The sequence below is a fragment of the Squalius cephalus genome (genome assembly GCF_949319135.1).
Source record: "Squalius cephalus genome assembly, chromosome: 24".
Taxonomy (NCBI): domain Eukaryota; kingdom Metazoa; phylum Chordata; class Actinopteri; order Cypriniformes; family Leuciscidae; genus Squalius; species Squalius cephalus.
The window spans coordinates 13032159-13053480 of NC_137145.1; the positions used below are offsets into that span (position 1 = coordinate 13032159).

Consider the following 21322-nt stretch of genomic DNA (forward strand, 5'->3'; position numbering starts at 1 on the left):
AGACACCACCTGCAGTATCTTTGTCTTCCACCTTCACCCTCTTCCTCGGCATGGCATAATCGTGGTCATTCTCGTTGGATTCCTGGAAAAGCGAGGTAGAAAATTTCATGCCGTTCACACCGCTCAATCTAGACAACAGCTGAGCCAGCATGCTCTCATTGGCCAACACGGCTCTCAAGTACCTAGTTTCATTCTCCAACTCTTCCACTCTCTTGTTGAGATTCCCATTTTCCTGCTTGAGAACACGGTTTTCTGTTGTCAAAGAGCCCACTCTCTGCTCCAAGCCAGTGACGTATTCTTTCTTCTTTAATCGGTTTATCCTTGCTGCGACGGCGTTCTTGTTGATGATCCGTCCAGAGACGTCTTGCAGTTTTGATCTCTGGACCACACCTCTGCTCCGGGATACGGGAACGTCAAGCACTGCACTTTGGTTCATCTCATCGTTGGTCTCTGAATCAAAGTTGCCGAAAACATCCAGCACATTGTTGTCCAGGTCCCAGTTGAACTCTGAGCCAAGCAGATCATCCAGGCCCCATTCATTGGTGTCACTTTCTGGAGAAGTGTGTGTGTTTGTTTCACTTGTATTACTGGTTTTCGAAGCACCATCACTCTCATTGGAGGTACTTGATGTGATATCAGCGTTAAGGCCGCTTCTTCCTCTTTTTCTGGTAATCATGGCCGCGTTTCGGGATATGAATTGAGGAAACACTATGTAAAAAAAATAAAATAAAAAAATTTAATTAGCTGAAAATGACAACAGTTCACTTGCACTCAAACTCATTTTAATATAATCTACATACTACACACAAATCTACACAAAAACGAATACGAGATACGTGTGACTTCTACTTGGAACACACAAAAACAAAATTATTTTAAGCAGAATGACGGCATAATTCGGCATTTACTTTCAATGTTAGGAAAAAGGCGATAAAGTGAATGATAACGGGGGCAGTCAATCCACCACATAATGTCCTTCTATATTCGACAAAAGAAACACGAGGATTAGTAAAATACAATTTAATAAACATTTGTTAACGCTTTAGAGCTTAAAGGATCGCATAAAAGAGTAACGTTACGTTAATGAAAATACGTAGGCTACAGAACAGATGTTGTTTTCGCTGTTAGCAAACAATATCTAACAAAACATCGAGATTTTGGTATTTTATTAAGTACATGTAAGTCATTGCATCCTCCCATGCTTGATAAAGCCTAATAATTGACATATGAACAACCTATTAATATTGATTACAATGTTCGTAGTGGTTTTGGTTAGCAGGCCGCGGCAGCGCGCCTTTAGTCCGCGTGACAAAGCAGTTTCCTCAAGCAAAAAAAACTACACATATTTTCGTTTATAACCGAAGCAACTTACCTTAAATTGTATGCTGATGTCTTGTGACGATGATTGGTTGAAAAAAAAGACTCCGAGAAAACTTTTTACAGGATAGAAAATGAATTTAAGCTCAGACGTAACAAAGCCAAGTGGAAGCAACGCACTTACAACGACACTGAGAGAAACTAAAATGGCGATTCCAAAGATATTGCGACACATCCGGAAACATGGGTCATAGAGGAGGAGCAACGAAAGGTGTTTTTTATTTATTTATTTTTTATAACAGGTTGCTGTCAAGTTACTTTGGCAGTTACCTGGTGGCTAATACTGGCTGAAGTTGTTTCCACACACAAAAAATGCACTATATATTTCTTATTAGGCAACTAGGTAAATAAAAGAAGTGGCAGTTGGACAATTTAAAGTTTATTCAAATGACAATGTCTTAGGATAGTATTTCAAGGTAATTCACAAACTATATATATTTCTAACTTATTTGCAGCATATTGACAGATTTTATTTAGTAGTAAATACATCAAACCTACAATGATAGGAATATTATAATGTTCATTCTCTTTGTTTTCCTCATCAAAAATGGCAAGAACCACCAAGTTAGTTTATATATATTTAACATTACATAGTGTCTTCCTACATACTGTTTTCTTCATGTTCACACTCATTTTTTTATGTATTTGTTCAAAAGTGTCACCATGCCTCATTTTCTTCATGCCTCATTTATCTAGACATTCTTGCCATGACCATCATTCTCAAAGGGAACATATCTTCCACCCATTCATTCTGAGATTGCATCATTCTTTCCCACAGGGCTGCTTCAGCAGTGTTAGAGTCCATCCAGTTCACTTCAGTGCCATAACTTTTACCTGCAATAAGATAAAATTGTCATGACAATTTTCAATTTCATTTTCTTAAAGGGATAGTTCACCACAAAAATGAAAATTAGCCCATTATTTACTCACCCTCAAGTCATCCTAGGTATATATGACATTCTTCTTTCAGACGAATACAGTCTGAGTTATCTTTAAGTCCTGGCTCTTCCAAGCTTTATAATGGCAGTGATGGGCTGTATATTTTTTAAGTCCATCAAAGTGCATCCATCCATGATAAAAGTAATCCACACAGCCGTAAATCGATGCGTACGGCCGTCTGCCAGAAGTTAGTTATTTTAGTTGATAAAGTTTTAAATATGGATATTTTTCTTACACAAATGCATCGCTTCACTTCTGAAGGCCTTTATTAACCCCCCAGAGCACTTTTGAGCACAAGTATGGAGCAGTTCTATGATGTATGGATGCACTTTGATGGACTTACATTATATTTATTAAAATATTATTTATAAAAAAATATACAGCCATTATAAAGCTTGTAAGAGCCAGGATATTTTTTAATATTACTCCGATTGTATTCGTCTGAAAGAAGAAGCCACCTAGGATGGCTTGAGGGTGAGTAAATCATGGGCTAATTTTCATTTTTGGCAGAACTATTGCTTTAATTATGTAATTGCCCCTTTAATTACCTGTTCCATTACCCAGTCTAATACCACCAATGAAGTGGTTGTTGAGTCTGTCATGATCCCACACTGTAAGCTCCACACAGGCCTCTTTGAGGTCCTCTTGACTAAAGCCATCATACACCATGGTGTGGTTAAACACTGGGTTAGAAGACCTCTTCAACACTCTGGTCTTCTGACGGTTTTTTCGGCTGGCATCTGGGAGGACTGCACTGAAAAGGCAGAATTCACACACATGGGCATTCCACATCTAACACTCCAACACAAATACATATGTATCCAATAAAATAGTTACTGATACCATTTGACAAATGGGTCAATGGCAACACCCCTGGAAATAGGCAGATTCTTGCATTCTTTCACCCATATTTGCACCTCACCGTTCCCCTTGTTCTTGTGACCTACATAATAAACATGTTATCAGAAAGGCAGATGCTTCTAAAAACATTTTTTAGTCAAATAAAAAGAGTCATCATCATAAATGTCAGCATCAATAACTTACTGTGAGAAGTCTGCGGAAGAAACCGGAGAGCTACTTTAATCTCTGCACTCATTTCCTCGCCACCGACAGAATGTTTTGGGCTGGTGGGAACCTGAACCTGGGTCGATAAAGAAAGACAGTGGCAGATGCAGTGCAACAAACGTGACCTCATACCCTTAAGTAACAAATACGTTTAAATAGCCCTGAACTATCTAAACAGGTTATCCTGACCCAATACACATGACTATTGTTATCTTACCCTTCCTTTGAGTAGATATTCATTCATTTGCGTGTTATTGAAATCCCATTCGGCCAGATCAACTTCAACCTCTCCAAGAAAGCTGTTACGCCCAAACATGTCATTGTGCCACACAGAGATGTTCAGCTTCTGGGTTTTCAGCGTCTCCATTGGAATCTTAAACTGCATAGAAAGTACAACTATGATTATCAAATTTATAAACATATCTCAAGAAGTTTAGAATTGTCATACCCGTAGGATTTCATTGTAAGCTGGGTCCAGAGTCTTCTTCCTCACGCATGTTTTTTTCTTTCCATATTTTGCTTTGTAAGGTAACAAGTAGCATTTAACATACCTAATGTTCAGTTAAATCAAACAAAGTACATGTATTATTGTTAATCCATTTTTATAGCTAGAGAGAAGCCATATTCTCCTGGTAAGAAATATTATTTGATGTTTTTCCCCCTACCCCACTTACGGATCAGATCGGTTCCTCTTAACATCAGCTACGGCAAGGTCCTTGCACTGCACAACAAAGATGTGGAACTCTCCCAGTTTTTGTACATAGTGAATGGCGAACTGGATTGTACCTTTCACCTCCACATTACCAAAATCACTACTGTAGATGCTCATTACACTGCCAGTGACCTATACATACCCCACACAAAGACACAGATCTGTATAGAAATGTATTCATAATAGCATGTTATCATAGTGTGAAATAAATAGATGAATATGATCATTTGTATTATATCAGAGTGATATTAGTTCTATTTAGCTTCATTGGGTTGGGTTAAAGACTGGGGTCACATACAGAAGACATGGAGGTCGCCTCAGAGCACGTGCTAAAATTAGAAGGAGTGTTGCAAGTTCTCGATCTGTCATAGTGGAAACTGCTCACTGATGCACAGTCACTGTTTCCGCAATCCATCTATTAGACAGGAGATGGTCGGCATTTATGCAGGTTAATAAAGGCAGTGAATGTTGGTGTTTAGCTATAGTGATAAAGGTAAAATATAAACTATGATATTTTAGAAATAATCCAGTGTAGAAGCTGTTAGTTGGAGGCTCATGAGTTTTGGTTCGTATTTTACCTCTTGTTGCATGAATGCAGGTACAGACATACTCATCATCTTCACCTGTTCTGGGTCGGAGAAGGACGTTTTGGTGTTGGGAGTGACAGCAGACACTTAGACCAATGAAAAAGAGGCAGTTAATGGACACATATTCTGGATCCATCCAGATGCAGACAGAATAAATCTTGAGTTTGAGTGGAAATAATGAATTCTGAAGAGTTTGCATCTAGAATTGTTCATTTTGAAGAGCACATTTGATATTTTATATAAAGAATGTAGTTACTCCATCTACCTCACCATTAGATACATGATTCAGGTTGTATGGGATGCAAACCGCCTTTAATCATTGGCAGTACTCCATACGTTCATCAAATTTTCATGTGCCAGTTAATGCATTCCCTTAGCCAATTCAGACAGTGAACTATACATGAAAGACCAAGGGTCAATTATGAAAAGGACGTTTAATGTCCTTAATGCTAATTTAATGTCATGGGCTTACTTCCTGCTCTTGATGTAATAACGCAAGCGTAAAATGCATCTATGATGCTGCCCTCTAACCAAGAAACATCAGTTCACATAGCAGAGGACAACAAAAACATTGAAAAAGTTTTAAAATACATTATTTATTTATTTTAAAAAAGGAAAAAGACTCATATTTACCATTTTCCATACTTTTCCCAACATCACTCCTTGGGTCAGTCTTCCATCTCTCTTCTTGGTTTATATGGCAAAGTATTAATATATAAATCAACAAATAAATAAATAGCACAACTGCAATAAAGCATATAGTAATAAAAGATGCTTTAGAAAAATGTTGTGTATACTAATGTTTGATTGGGTTAGAGACGTTGAGAGTTATTAAAAAAAATGTCCAGCAGAGGGCAAAAGAGTCTGTCACTCCTAAAGGACCAAGACAGCATGATCCCCAAGCATCAAAACATGTCTGACTTTATTTTGAATAAGAAGGTCAACAAAGCATACTGTAGGAAAGAGAAAGGAAACTTACGTGTGGATGCCAGGTCCTCTAGACTTTTGGAAATAGAGATGGGTCTGGCATTGGCTCGTTCCAGAGCAGCTTTGACAGGGCCGTCATCCTCACTGTCCCCTGTAACAGCCCATATCAAGAAGGAATCAGCAAACCATACAAAAGCAGAACACTGATACATTATATATAAATATTAGTACTGAAAACAATCATTTAAAGTGGTAAACCAGAGAAATTACACCATTTGGTTCCATTAGCTTTCTGATTTTCAGAAGATTTGAACAATGTATGTTGTTTAACATTACATAAAAACTACTAGCAGAATTCCATAAACAACTATATAATTCAAATAATATAGAATTTAATATTAGTTATATACTTAAAACAAACAATTATAAAACATAAAATAATTATGAAATATAAAAATGCATTTTAATAAATTAACATAAAGACTAATGATTGTAAGATGATTTATGATCAGTGCCATGGGTACATTTGTTCATTTGACTGTAACTGTAAACTATTAATATTTCACACATCATGTTATAAAATGAAACTTACCAGGAATTTGATGGAATTTTCATTATTTTAAAGGAAATAAGTTCTGATTACTGAATTAGATCATTGAAGAAAGTAGAGGCAGGGCTTAAAAAGTCATAAACCTGTAGAAGTTGATGTGGTCCAGAGCAATAAATAGATCATTTTATCATGCCTACAAAGTTGAGCATCTTACTTGAGATAAGTATCAAGTAGAACATGTTTCTTAGCACTTATTTTAAGGACATAAACCCTGCTTCCACAAAAATCACAGAACCAATCAGCGCCTTTTCTACTGAAAATAGACTGAACCAAAATGGAGAGGTGAGCTCACAGTATGAACTGGTGTGTGAGATTGACCAGGCTTCAGGTGTGGAGCTCCCTGAGGAGTCAAAGGTGATCTCCTCCGATTCAGGCAGGGAGTGTCGAGAAGGGGAGCTCTCATTGCTCACTATGCCTGGGTTCACCTGTTCAAAAGTCCCATATGCCTGCACCTTAACCTGTTCTCTTTCATCTAAGACCGTCTGCTCGGGTACGCCCAGGTAATGGTGTAAACTCAGGGGAATATAAAACCGGGTCAGAGAATCTGCTGACAGCTTTCGTTCTTTAAGAATGATGGGTCTATCATCACTGCGTCCTTCTGGAGTCTTCCCTTGGTGTTCAGGGGAGGTACGCAACCTAGTTTGCCCTGATTTAACCCTAACATCACATGGACTCCTGTCGCCAGGATTGATATCTATCGCAAAGGTTCTTAAGGGAGAACCATCCTTCTTGGACTCTTTGTTTGGATATGAATCTCTACGAGGTACTTTAGACTGCCGTAATGGGCTGGACGTTCTGGTTTGATCTTGGTCTTTTGGTTGGTAAATGTCAGCGGACTGTGGCTTATTATGTTGACCTTTTGGAGGGAGACTTCTGAGGGGAGATGATGGTGGACTTGGCTTTGAGTGTTTGTCTGAAACGGATTGTTTAAAATTAGAAATATTTGTGGTGACGTATGAAGCCCTACCTCTGATATCTTGAAGGTCTTGTAATGGCATTCTAATTGGACTTCTTTGTTTTTCATCAGTCTTTTCCATCTTCTCGTTTTGTGCAATCAAACCAACTTCGTTGAAGCTCATTCTGTCCAGGGAACTTGGGCTGTTTGACCTGATGTCGAACTGAGGTTCAGAAAGTCCTACTGAAGAACGTTTTGGAGATGACTCTGCGTACGGGTCTTTAACATTGGCTGTACATGTTGGTGAGCCTACAATTACTTTAAGGCCACTTTTTTCTTTCTCCCAAAATGACTTGAGATCATTGATCGAGACTTTATCTTCCTGTTGACTGAGGGACATTTTGAAGGTGGAGATTTCCTTCTTCAGGTCTGATATATCCCTGCAGATTGACTCTTCCTGTAGATCACTGGCCAGATAATTATCTTTATATTTTAGCAGTGAACTGGGTGACAGTTGGACATTAATTTTCACTGTGAGAGTTTGTAGTTCACAACTTGAGCCTTCTGAGACCTTATTGCCGTCGAAACTAGAAGGGTTCCCATCTTCACGTGACGATATGGCTGATGTATCAATACCACAGGAGGATCTTCTAGGTGAGACTGAAGAAATCTCACTTGTTGTAGATTCTACATCAACTGGGATTGGATCACTGGGTTTGGGTTTTGATGGGCTGGTGTTTGAATCTGACAACCTTCTGTCTAAAGCGTTGTGATAATTCTCACTAAGCTGAGATGTCTCACTTTCTTCTACTTCAGGTTCTTTTTTAATGCTTAGTATTTTAGGTCCTCTGTCCCCCCTTTCCCAGAATGACTTCAGGTTGGCCATTTTTCCTGGTGATACCTCACCTTGGTCAAACTTCTCTCTTGGAGGAGTATCTTCACATATAAGTCTGTCTGGTTTGTTTTTATCTTTTAATATTTCAGCCATCCTGCTCTCTGTAGGAACAGAGGTCTGCTGAAGTATATTATCATCTGCCTCAGGCCTCAAAGTGCAAGATGGTTCACGTTCTAAACTTTCTGTTTTAGCTTGACTTATCACTTCTTTATCAGATGCTTGAACTTCTGGAATCTTGTCTTTTTTCTCTGCTCTCGAAAACAATTCAAAAAGCCCCCTACGGGGCTTTGGTGGTGGCTTGGTCATTGGCTGGTCAACTGGAGACGGTGAATCTTCTGACTTGGCTTCTGGGCTTTTTTTTGGTTCCTCTTCATTCATCTCTCTCTTGACTGGCGACTCTTTCAGCTTTCCATCTCGAGAGCCTCTCCCAAACCATTCAAGTATTTTGGAAATTGAGCGACCTTCTTCCACTGTAACCTTATCAGTTTGGCCCTCTGCGCTCAACTCAATGGCCTTACCTGTGACTTCAGTAGAGCTGTGGATGTTGGACACCTTTGAGGACTGAGGCTCACCATAAAGCTCATGATGACCTACAATGGAGACAATCACATTTTGGAAATTTTTATATTTGCATAACATTGACAGAAAATGAATAATACTTTGAGACAGAACAATGACTTCCAAAAAATAATATTACATTAAATTACGTCTGACCATGATTCCTGTCATCAGATGATCATACTGCACATTAAAATTCCAGTAAACACTCAGATAATAGTCATTTCTTGCAGTGCTTATTTACTAATCACCATTTGCAGATTAATCAACATACATATACCCACAAGCATTCACCAGAAGCCATGTGTTGTATGTATGAGGTATGCACTCACATGCAGTTAGTACGAGGATGTATTAATGAGTAAGCATGTGAACTACTGAATCACAGGTTGATCGATTTATTGGCTGATTAACTCACTCAGATTAATTTTTAGGGTTTAATTATATTGAAATAATCAGGGTGTCTTACCAAAAAGGTTTTCTATTAAGCCTTTCTCAGTCACAACTATTTCGAGGTGTCCAGTTAGACAACCAATCTACTTGTCCTTCCCCAAACCTTTCTGTAGGCTCAATGCTCATCATGTGGGGACGCTTGTGATTTTTAAGGGGACTTCAGACAGCAATTTGTAACTTTGTAACCACAGGAAGTGGGAAAGTCTGAGACCGCAATGCTAAGTACCTGCTTTATAAGTGTTGGTTCACCCAAAATTGAAAACTCTTCATTTACCTTCACCCTCATGTTGTTGCAAACCTGTCAGACTTTCTTTCTTCCGTGGAACACAAAATAAAAATGTTTGATGAATTTCTCTGTGTGTGGAGTTTATTTCATACAATGTATGTCCAATGTTTAATTAAATGGGCACTTTCCACAGGAGAAAGAAAGTCGTATACCAGTTTGGAACTAAATGAGAGTGAGAGAATGATGAAAGAATATTTTTTCTAGATGAACAATCCATTTAAGTACTTTGTGTGGCTACAACTACGTTACCGTTTTCTGTAATATGACTTCTATCCTGGTCCAACACAGGACTCCAATCTTCTTCCAGCACACTGTGCTCTCCTTGTACTCTCTCTATAGGACCAACAACGGAGATGAAGCGGACCTGTTTCCTATCTACCCACCCTGAAGCAGAGTGCACTGAGCAGGGGGAAAGAGGAGGGCTGATGGGAGTTTCAGGACTGATGGGGCTGACCGTAGCAGAAGACTGACTGCTGCTGCTGCCATTATTGGTGGGAATGTGGAGTCGCAGGGAGTCGGTAGAGCTACATCTGGACCCGTTTTGCTTCAGGATGCCTCTGGGAGCAGGGGTCATGACCTGTCGAACTCCATTATCACTGCTGCCAGTGTCCAGGGAAGAGTCCTTGCAGGAATATAGCAGCAGTCTCTTTTTTGGCACAGGTTTGCATTGAGTGGCTACATGGGTGTCAGTGTTGTGTGTGTTTAGAGTAGTGTGATGTGTGTAGCTCTCAGCTGGAAAAAAGGGCTCTGGAAAATAACCAAATAGTAATGAAGCAGTAAAAGAAGGGGAATAGACACATACATGCACAAAAAAGTGAATTCATTTTCAAAATGAATTCAACTTGTATTTCATTTAACAGTTCTGTTTAGTGGTCGACCGATATATCACCGAGGCCGATATATCGGCCGATATTTGGAATTTTTTAGATATCGGCATCGGCCGATAAATCTTTCCGTTTGGCCGATATATTTCAAAACAGTTTGTGACTGTGCATTAGCGCTTTTTTCCACTGACGCGAACAGAGCGAGCGTGAATGAACTGAATACACTCGCTCTGCTCCGCCCAGCACCGTAAAACAAGCCACTCAGAAGTGAAGCAGACATCTGACAGACACAGTAAATGACCATTCGCGTTCGCCTTCTAACCTGACGCTACATTGTGTTACACACAAAAACACTCCGGCGTGCAGCAGAGTCTATTCAAACAGTACCGTGATATGTCAGATCCGCAGCCCAACGGTAGCTCCAGTGGGGGTCACAGATGTGATATAAATGAATTCAAACAAAACTGAAAACATTTTACCTCACAAACAGTCAAAAATCCTGTGACTGGCTGTTCCTCAGATACGCGTGTTGTTCTCGGGTTACATTTAAACTAGACGCTGTTTTCCAACGGACTCGCGTGCACGGAAAAGCTGGGTCGGTCGCGTCGCGTGCATTACAGATCAGTTGGTCGCGTGAGGTGGATGAGAGGAGAACACAATGTAATAATATTACGTTTGAAAATAAATCCTTGAAAATGTTATTCACTATCTACTGTATTTATTTATCCATGATTGGCGTAATATCGTGTGTAGTATACATTTTCATATGTTCATGTAGCAGGGTTCTCAAGTTTTATCAAAAGCTTGGAGTGAGATCACATGCAGTTGGGGGAGGAGCCATAATGGAGCCACGCCCCCATCTGTCCCCGCCCCCCAATTTTACCCAAATTAACCAGCACAAATTGAAATTATAACAATTGGTAAATCTGATAAATGACAGAGCAATTCATCACATCAAATATACTCTTTAATGTTATATTTCAAAACTACAAATAAGCTATACAAAAATTACAAAAATATAACAAATTTCTCCAAACAGTTTTTGAAAAACAAATATTTTTTGCATTTTGAATGTGTCTAGTCGAAATGGTATAATGATTTATTGTGTGGTGGGACATTGTGAACAAATGACATACTAGAGTATTATTAAGGTGTGTGTGTATGTGTGTGTGTGTGTGTGTGTTTGTGTGTGTACACAAGAGTACACACTCCAGCTTATGAAATGTGTTTTGTGTTGTAAGTGTTTGAAAAATACAAATGCAATGGCAATGATTAATGTATGTTTTGACAGGATATAAAATATTACCCAGAGCACTCTGCTTTAATACATGTAACTAGAAAGACTATTAATACAGTATAATGTATAATTTAAAATAAAATAAAATAAACAAATTTAAATGTATTTAAAATAAAATGAAGAAATACATCTTCATTCCTTCCCATACCACTAACATTTCCCCTTAGTTTCAGATAACGTAAGCTAGCCAAACTGAGCCAAAGCTTCTGGCCTGGTTGCAAAGTAGTTGTAGTGTTTTTGACTGCATCAATAATTATGTATACGATGGGCTTTAAATGTTCTAGCATAAACATGTTAGACGAGCTTTCTTCCAACTTACCTTCTCCATCATTCACGAGTGTTCGCGCGATGTTGTTGGTTACCTAGTAACGAACGTACGGCGGCCGAGAATGTTCCGTCAACTTCCGTGTGTTCGCGACTTCGCGCATCTGTGTTGCCTATTAACGAACGCAATCTGGCCGAAATACGTGCTGGCGGCAGAAAACTTCACTTTGTGTGCCCGCGCCTCGTATAAAACGTTATATATAAAGCTTGCAGGACAACTTGTTTGACATTGCCTTTTTAGCGTGAGAAATACACGGTGTGGCGTGTGAGCGTGTGAACTGGTTGAATTGCGTGTGTCTCACGGCCAATGCGTGAGACTTGAGAACCCTGCATGTAGGCTATGTCATGCAAATACATGTGACGGCTTGCAACGTTTTAAAGAAACAAACAAGCAAAACTAAACACATAAATCATTATTATTTAAATATACTTGAAGTAAAACAACCTTAAAAAAAGGTTGAACTATTTAAACTATTTTAAAGTAAATAGTGTAAATAAACTATGTGAGATTTATATTTTGTATTGTAGCCTACATAAAATGTATGTAATTTCACATACTATTTTGTCATTAATTTATGAATATTGTTTCGATTTGTTCATTAATGATAAATGTTATTTGTAACCTGCAGTAAGCAGCAGTAATTATTTATGTGACTGAAAAATGACTGTAAATATTAAAGCAGACAAGAAGCTGCACTAAAACTTTATTTATTGAAGTGTTACCTTACCTTTTTGTTTACATTTTAATTTCTTATTAAATATTTTCTATTGCAAAAAGAATTTTGCATAAATAGTATGTACAATAAATGTTCATTTAGTTTCACCAATATTCTTTATGTCTCTCATTTACTGTATTCACATGTATTGTATCGGCCTCATATCGGCCAATCGGCCAGATTGCTTTCTCAATATCGGCATCGGCATCGGCCATTAAAAATCCCATATCGGTCGACCACTAGTTCTGTTACTGTTCATACCAGTACACTATCTGTTAATTATTTACACTTTAATGGTATAGCAATGAGATGGAATGCACTGGATTAAAGTTTGCAAGCAACCAAGGAATATGATAGCAGTATAAAGTCTGCTAGTTAGTAGTCTAGTCACGTTCATGTTTACAGTTTATGTATTTGCATCCTATTCCAAATATTCACAACTTTTATATTGACCTTTTCACTCATGACAATAATACTAGCCTGACTATACAATAATAATAAGTTAATAAAAAATGTACCATCTATGTATGTGGTACGAACTGGTCATGCGTGGCAGCTTAACTACTTAGAACAACATAATTCTCTGTATAATCTTCTTAAAGTTTGGCAGCTCCATTACTCAGATCACTACACTTTTGGCCAGACAATTTTTATTTAACGGCACTTTTCCACATGTATTTTAATAAAACTTAATGCCACACATTACATTCAACATCAATTTTAATACTACAGCTTAGTTATACTATACTATACTATACTATACTATTATAATTATACAAACAGGGGAATAGTTAAATGCTAAAAACCTACTCTATCGTTGTACTTGTACAAACTAATATTGAGTGTTTACAATTTCTCAAATAATTTGTTCCTGTATGACCTCAAAGAAGCTTTTGATACTTTCATAATCAAAAACCAGAGACCAAATTTTTTTTGTTGCCAACATATATTGCAAATATAGCATTAAATGTGTGACCAAATACAGGTTTTGCATGCAGTATGCAGTATCCATATACAGTATGCATGCAGAGAGCATTCAGTTGCTATGCATGTCAAGCCAACACCATAGCCCAGAAGAGGTAAACATGCTGTTCTCAATGGGGATCAGTCAAACAAACTTACTGTGCTTGCAAGAAATATGTTCTGACCATTTGCTCTTCAGAACATCCACTCCATTAAAAATACAACAAATACAATCTGTTACCTCATCTGAACACTGAACAGTATCAAAACCATCACACAAATGTTAAATCTGTGGCAGTCACACAGAAAAATATGTCAAAAGCTAAGAGATGGTATATATGCTGTGAAAAAATCTGAATTTGAATGAAAATGCTAAATATGCTACAGTAAACACTGTAAATCAATGATGTTTTGTCAACTAAAACTTAGTTAGTTAGTAAAGTTACTAAACTTAGTACGAACTAGTACAACATACAAAATTCTATAAAAAGCCAAATCATTTGTAAACATTGTAACAGATTCAAGTAGGTTGATTACATTATTTAATTGAATTAAAGTTATCAACTTTTAAACAAAGGCCCATAGTGTCTGAATCTGATGTCTGAATTTTTTTATACCATAAATTAAGTCACCTCTTATAGACCTTTTGCGCCAGAGAAACGAGGGCGCCGCCATCTTTAGAATATTGTCTTTTAACTTCCGTTTTTGCGGTCGCTCTGTATATTTCTATGGCGCTGCTGTCCAGGAGCTTTTGAAGTGGATTTACTTAATGTAAAGTTAACGAAAGTTATCATGAGGACTGTAATGTAATGTAAAGCAGATGACTTAACAAATGTCAGTCGACCGGGAAGATTTTAAAACGAGCCGTTCATTAATAAACACGCAAAATCGCTGTGAAAATACAGACCGGAAGTCAAAAGACAACGAGCGCAGCGCTGAAAAGGGGCGGAGCTACATAAGGTCTATAGTGAACAATATTCTTACATAACATAAATCTACCATATCTAACATAAATTTGAGGATAAATTGAGAAGATATTCTCACCCTCAGCAGGTGTCTGGTTGGCCTCCTTCACTCCATTGTTGAGTCTGGCTTCATCTCTCTGCAATCGCACACTATTGAATGGATTCTGCCTAGGCTACATAATAAATTTAATGAAATCAACAAAACCATAAAAAATTATCATGAATAAAATTCAGCAAAATTATCTTAGTGGATTTTCTGTAGTGTACCTTGATTTGAGGTCTTTCCTGCTGGGCTTCATCATCCACCCTGTACGAGGTGATATGGTCACACAGATTCACGAAAGAATGAAAGATGATAAAACATGATAAAAACCAGCAGGCCACTGAGAGCTTTGTGCACTGATCATTGTGAACAGTTCAGCATAATGTAATCAATATATTTGAATCATCAATGCATCTTCATGGTGCTGGTCCTGAAGCCAATTGAAAGTCACAAGATTCAGCAAGCACTTAAGTGGGGACAACATTTGTTTCCATGCTGTGATGTGAGTGTATAATGCCATTAAATGTTGTCAGACAGAGGGAAAGCAGCAGCACGTGAAATCTGACCCCTGAAGCAGCTTACTGGCTCCAGATTTTCCTCACCAACCCTGTCTGACTGCATGGGAAAGGGTTGCCCTACAGATTACATTAGGCCTACATGTCATAGGTTCACGCCTGAATTTCCATCAAATTCACATAAACAAGCATACTTGAACTGGTGATGTTGAAGAAGAGTTTCTCTTCATTGAGTTCTGCATATGAGAGCTTTTAAAGCTAGTGTCTACAGAATTAAGGCTGTCGTGAACAGTCCAGCCAGGCTAATGGGCGGATGTAGTGTTGGGTTGTTGAAAAGGCAGAGGTGCCGTACAATCCTTTAATCAAGTAGAAGAATGGCATGTGCTTGATACAACAGAAATGTAATTTTGAGCTTAGAAATTTCGGTTACACTTTAGATTAGGGTCCAATTCCCACTACTAACTAGTTGCTTATTAGCATGCATATTGCAAGAATATTGGCTGTTTATTAGTATTTATAAAGCAAATAGCAATGCCTTATTTTGCATGAGCTAACTATTAACTTACTAACTATTAATAAACAGTAATTGTGAGTTTATTGAGCAAAAGGTTGTAGTTAATTGTTAGTTAATAATGAGAATTGGATCCAAAACTAAAGTGTGACCTTAATACTGTCATTTATTACTGTTATATTCATGGCATTTCTAATGATTATACATTAAATGTTTTACACTTTCCAATGAAAATATTCTAAATAATGTTTATACAATGTACGCACTACTGTTCAAAAGTTTAGTGGTTTGTAAGATTTTTGTTATTTATATTTTGTTATGGGCAAAGACACATTAAAGCAAAAAGCAAAGACGCATTAAATTGATCAAAAGTAACAGTAGGCATTTATAACGTTACAAAATATTTATATTCCAAATAATTTCTGTTCTTTTGAACTTTCTATTTAACAAGGAATCCTGAATTTCTTTTTATCATGGTTTCCACAAAAATAAATAAACAGCAAAACTGTTTTCAACATTGATAATAATAAGAAATGTTGCTTGAACACCAATTTAGCACATTAAAAAGAATTACTAAAGAATCATGTGACATTGAAGATAGAAGTAATGGCTGCTGAAATGGCTGCATTTTGCCAGTACAGAAATAAATTATATTTAGAATACATTAAAATAGATAACATTTTACAATATTACTGTTTTATTGTATTTTTGATCAAATAAATGCAGCCTGGGTGAGCATACTTCTGAACGGTAGTGTATACACACACACTCTTGAACACAAATACAAATCTGTACCACTAGACCAACATGTCATGTGCTTCTATAAAGGTCTATTAGTTGTTACTGTTACAAAGTGTTTTGTTTTTTCTTTGCTTGTGCCATATCTCGACTATGACATTAAAAATAGGAGCATGAACACACACATCTAATTATAAAACATTTCAATATTTCATTGCTTAAAAATGTGATCACAAAAATCATCAGATGAAACATTCTACTAGAATGTCCTAATCATAAATATACATATCACCAAAAGCTCACCTCTCATTCTGTGATTGTGTGGAAGGATCCTCAATGAGTCCTGAAAGCTCTGGAGGGATGTACACATCTTTCTTCCCACCATAAACACAACTGGATGGCTCAGACCATCTTTGAGAGATCTCCCCTGCAGTGAGAGACTCGTTGTTATGCTCAAACATGCATTTACACACACAAGTACATGTCAAATGTCTAATGGAACTACATTTGATAAATGCTATGGTGAAAATATGGGTGATTTTTTATTAAAGGTAAAAATGTGATATAAAGCAGAATAACAGTGATGCAAACACTGAATCAAGGTGCTAATCAGGGACAGGGTACATGCAATGGAAATAATGAGAGACGTGAACAGAGATTCTACCCGATTCTGTCTGCTGGCAACACTTACATATCGTCACGGGTTTCCTCTGTCTCATGGACGCTCTGATGATGTCGGAGCCATGGATCTTCTCTCTGTGTCTGTGGTACTTTGTCTCGTAAAACCATTCCCCAGTCAAGTACTTCAGCCTGCCTCTGTCTCTCTCAGTCTTTCGAAGCTGCCTGAAAGGACAGGACAGAATCCTTGGTTTATTTATATGGAAATATACTTATGACTGTCATATAAAAAAATGGGCATTGAATAAAAACTCTCTGACGTCTCAACGTTACAGTGAGCTTAAGCAGTGAGATCCACATGGACAAAATCCAGACATTCTTTGAACTGGGAACGAATTACTCTGGACAGTTTATCTGTGAGAACTGAAACTGATTTTGTTTCTTTCAGGACCCAGATATTATTTTAGACATCAAATGGCGAATAACACCACACCAAAACAGTAACCCATATTTTCTCCTATAGGTCATAATTTCTTTTATAATTTTCTTCATACTTTTTGTTCATGTTTTTGAGGATTAGGGAATGTTATGCCCGTTTTATGTTGCCATCTGCCTAATTTGCCTTTTACCAAGTGAGAGATAAAAATTGTGCAAAAATTGTTTGATTTGACACATGGTTTTTGAGTTTAAAAGTTTAAACTTGAGCACTGCATTTTTAATTAATGCAGTGTTATGTGTGAGACACTGCAAAAGATGAGAATGTAAAAAAAAAACAAGGTCTTTAGACTTTTTTTAAAGTTCATTTTAATGTATTTATTTTAAATAAACTATGTTTATTCTTATAGTTAATTTATTTTAACTTTAGAGCAACACTTTTGGAACGGCATGAGCGAGGCACAAAAGACGCGGGATGCGATCGCTCTGATGAAAGACATCCGTTTACAAAGAAATAAAATGGAAAAGTAGCGCAGTGGAAATGTGGAATGTTCTGTGTGAACGTCCCATTAGGGTATATATAACGTTTGTTCTTAATCCACCAAGAATCTTTTGCCTGAACTCACTTAATCCTCTGTTCTTCCGACTTCTTGAGCTCTGCGTCCCTCTTCAGCACAGTCAGGATCATCTCTTGCTCTTCCTCTGTCAGATAACTCAGGTCAATCATGATGAATGTCTTCAGGGTAAGTCTCAGATCGCCTCAGACTGGTTCACTGAAAGTGTCATCAAGTAAGGTAACTTGAAGGCTGGTGCTTGATAAGTCACTCCATCACATCTGCACCAGACACACAGCAAAAGTTTCAGCTAATTCAGCAATAACCAAAACCAAAGCATGAGCTCGGCACACAAAGAAGTGTTTTCCCTGTGAATTCCTCTGACCATTAAGACATCACATGATCCTTATTTTTTCTAATGAATCCTTGAGCTGGGCTTTTAAGACGTCTGCTTTGAGCATCATCTACGCTTCCCTACACATACTGTCATACTGTTTCTCCGAATCAGCGCCGGTCCATACAGTATGTGCTCAACAACACTGGACATGTGACATGGCATTGTCAGATGACTATTTGAGGATATGGGTAACAGTGCTTCTGAGAGCAGAGAGCACAGTCAAAGACTCTTTTATTCCTAAATCAAATTACACTTAACTCAAATTAGGTGGCAGCACACAAATGGTATCAATTTGAACAGTCTGCTTTTCTGCAAGACAGTTTCAAATCCATGACAAAGTAGGAATATGACTAAACCATTTTAAATAACTGGAATCATGATATTTTTGGATGGAATGCCCAGTTGGCAGAATTCCACATGTCTGGATAAGGTAACATTACAAATTTGAGATTTTGATATATATATAAAGCCCTATAAGAGCTTTCTACAATAATAAGATACAAATTCCTTCTCGCTGAATTTTGCCAGTGATTCTTATAGATAAATGCTATTTAAAATGTCTTAGAAATACTTTACAAAAGTCTAAAACAATTAAAAGCCTTTTGCCAGACACATTTTCATAAATAAAGGATTTGGAGTTTGTTTGATTGTTTGTTTATGCATGCATACATATTTTATCTTGGCAATCAATAATCAGATTTCAGGCTATACTGATAAATTTGGCTTGCATAATTGAATGCAATCAGGCTACATTTAATGTAACATGTTTATAATCAATAATAACAGGTTACATGAACAGGCAGCAACAAGTTTCTACCAGACTCTTGCATGGGCATATCTGGACTTTTAGATACAGTCATGACACATTCCACCCAAAGAGGAAGTTTGTAGCTACTTTCCTATTTTGGAAATCTGTTCCCGAGTCATTTTCTTGATTGAGACATTTCCTTGAGAAACGCCTGAAAAAACAAAACAAAAAAAAAAAACCTTGTTCCAAGCTTGCTATTATGCTAGTATGATTGTATAATAAAGATTATCTAGTCATTAGACATTTTTAAATAATTCCTTCTTTTAAACCTAAATTTCTAATCTAGAATTACATTACTAAATTATTTACCTCAGTACAAATCAGATTTCAAAATGACACAAAGCATTTAAGTGCCCAGTCGTTCTGAGAGAGGCATGTCATGACAACGTCGGAGGGATGATTGCCTGAGGCGGGAATGGGATATCTAAATCATAACTTTTCAAGGGATGCATCATTACCGAAAGAAGGAGAAGAACTAGTCTCATCCAAACACAGTAAACATTAATATTGCATGTTAACCGTTTGTCTATTCCACATCCCTTTGGGGCATGTACCATAACAAAGAGTTGCCACATGTTTTGGGTTCACTTATTACAGGCCAGGGGCCAGATGCATAAACTTAGCCACCATGTTAAGACTGTGTTTTAAGAACTAGTTTGACTAACTAGCAAGGGGGGCAATCCGTTTTACTGGTCCAGTTCAAATTAGACCGATCTACCTTTCAATGCAGCTGACTTTAAAAAGTTAGGACCGGCCTTGAAGTGGCTGAGGGTTCACAGTGACAAAGAGAATTAATTAGTTGTTGTTTTTTGTACGTTTTGTTATACCAGCATTGTCAAATTACAACTACATAGGCTATCATCATGGCAATGTTCAGCTCTGAACAGTCAGACGGTTATGAACACTCACGTTTTTCCATGAGTTTCAGTGTTTGTTTGTTTAAACCAAGACATGCTTTAAATATTAACATTTTAAATATCTAACGGTATTTTTAAAAAGTAAAATAGGTTTCAATATACTTTCCTGTGGAAGAAAATGTAATAAACTGATTCAAAGACTATAACCACAAGGGCCATTGTGGAAGTGGTCATGTAACTAATCACTGTTTGATCTGGATGTAAATAAATACTCTGCATTCTTTCCTAAATAGCTTTACACGCATTAACAGATTAGGGAAGCAGGAAATGAGAAAACATTCAGAATGGCTCCAGAGATAAAAACACAAAATTCCAGACATGAAAACAACATAATGTAATGAGCGCCTGTTGGAACAGAACCCATCCTGTCACAGCATGCAGGCAAAACTTCAAACTCACTGCAGGGAAACTGTTAAAGTCTTAAAAAGTAAAAGCAGAAAGTATTAAGGCAAAATAAAACAGATGACAAGAGAAAGTTTACCTGAATCCTGCTTGAGTGGCTGCTAGACCGCGTTATTTTTCCAACACTGTTACTGTAACATCTGAAACACCCGCACCAGGGGAGTGTAACAATCCATTTGCCAGACACTTGCTGATGTGAACAAAGCATCGAAGTCTCCAGCCTTTAAGTGAGGCATGTATGTCAACCGGTGGGTGTGTGTGGGCTCCTCCACTCTGGTTGTGTCAACACCTAGTAAGGGCTAAAAAAGTTGTGTAGATTAACTTGTGGTGAGTTCCGAACGATATCCAGAAATGCTGTCTAGGTAGGAGGTTCACTAAGTTTTGACACACATCCCCTGTGGGCGCTTATAAAGGCGTGGTCACGTTCTGTCACTTTTATAAACTTTTAATTCTATCACACGCACGTGCCAAATGCATTGTGTGATTAAATGTCCTCTCGACGACAGCACAAAACATCCTATGCATAATGTAATGAGACACGTATTAGGCTATATGTATGAAAATTAAACAATCTATAGCGGAACTGCCTACAACTCTCCTTCTGTCTCTCCACTCCCTGTGAATCAGTGTTTAATGAACGTGAGTAACGTTATTCTTACCTCCCTAAACTTCAGCAATTACATGTAGAATCATGTGCTTAATAAAACAAACTAAGCAGTAAACACATTTTTAAAAACGGGTTTGCCAAATGTGCTTAATGTGTATAATTTATCCAGCAACACCATACGGTTCAGAATAAAATTAACTGACTTTTGACTTTTAGTCTAAATGAATAGCACAATGCATGACCTGGGGTAACTGGAATGTTGAACATTGAGCTTTAAAAAAAAACTGTCCCTATTTGTTGGATAGTAAGTCCAGGAAATGAAGAAAAAAAAAAGTTTAATAAACAGTAGGCTAAACACTTTTCTTTTTCTCCCTGCACCGTTTT

General features: G+C 37.4%; 1 protein-coding gene across 1 annotated transcript; it reads right to left on the bottom strand.

The window, feature by feature from the left end:
• Positions 1-271: 271 nt before the first annotated feature.
• On the bottom strand, positions 272-20839 carry sytl2a (synaptotagmin-like 2a). The gene is made up of 20 exons (XM_079860343.1): positions 20411-20839; positions 17880-18088; positions 16892-17043; positions 16504-16627; positions 14661-14700; positions 14473-14566; positions 9554-10051; positions 6510-8597; positions 5660-5758; positions 5314-5367; positions 4672-4766; positions 4479-4508; positions 4056-4225; positions 3830-3932; positions 3599-3760; positions 3361-3457; positions 3160-3259; positions 2865-3070; positions 1373-2211; positions 272-708 (listed from the first exon to the last, which is right to left on the bottom strand). Exons 2-19 carry the CDS (start codon positions 17978-17980, stop codon positions 2066-2068), a joined length of 4359 nt encoding a protein of 1452 aa, XP_079716469.1. The 5' UTR covers positions 17981-18088; positions 20411-20839; the 3' UTR covers positions 272-708; positions 1373-2065.
• Positions 20840-21322: the final 483 nt, after the last annotated feature.

Coding starts and splice junctions, on each gene's coding strand:
- sytl2a (XM_079860343.1), bottom strand. CDS start 17,980: ATGATTGACCTGAGTTATCTGACAGAGGAAGAGCAAGAGATGATCCTG. Junction 3,458..3,598: donor AATATCTACTCAAAGGAAGG/GTAAGATAACAA, acceptor TTATCGACCCAG/GTTCAGGTTCCCACCAGCCC. Junction 3,260..3,360: donor TCTTCCGCAGACTTCTCACA/GTAAGTTATTGA, acceptor TTTATTATGTAG/GTCACAAGAACAAGGGGAAC.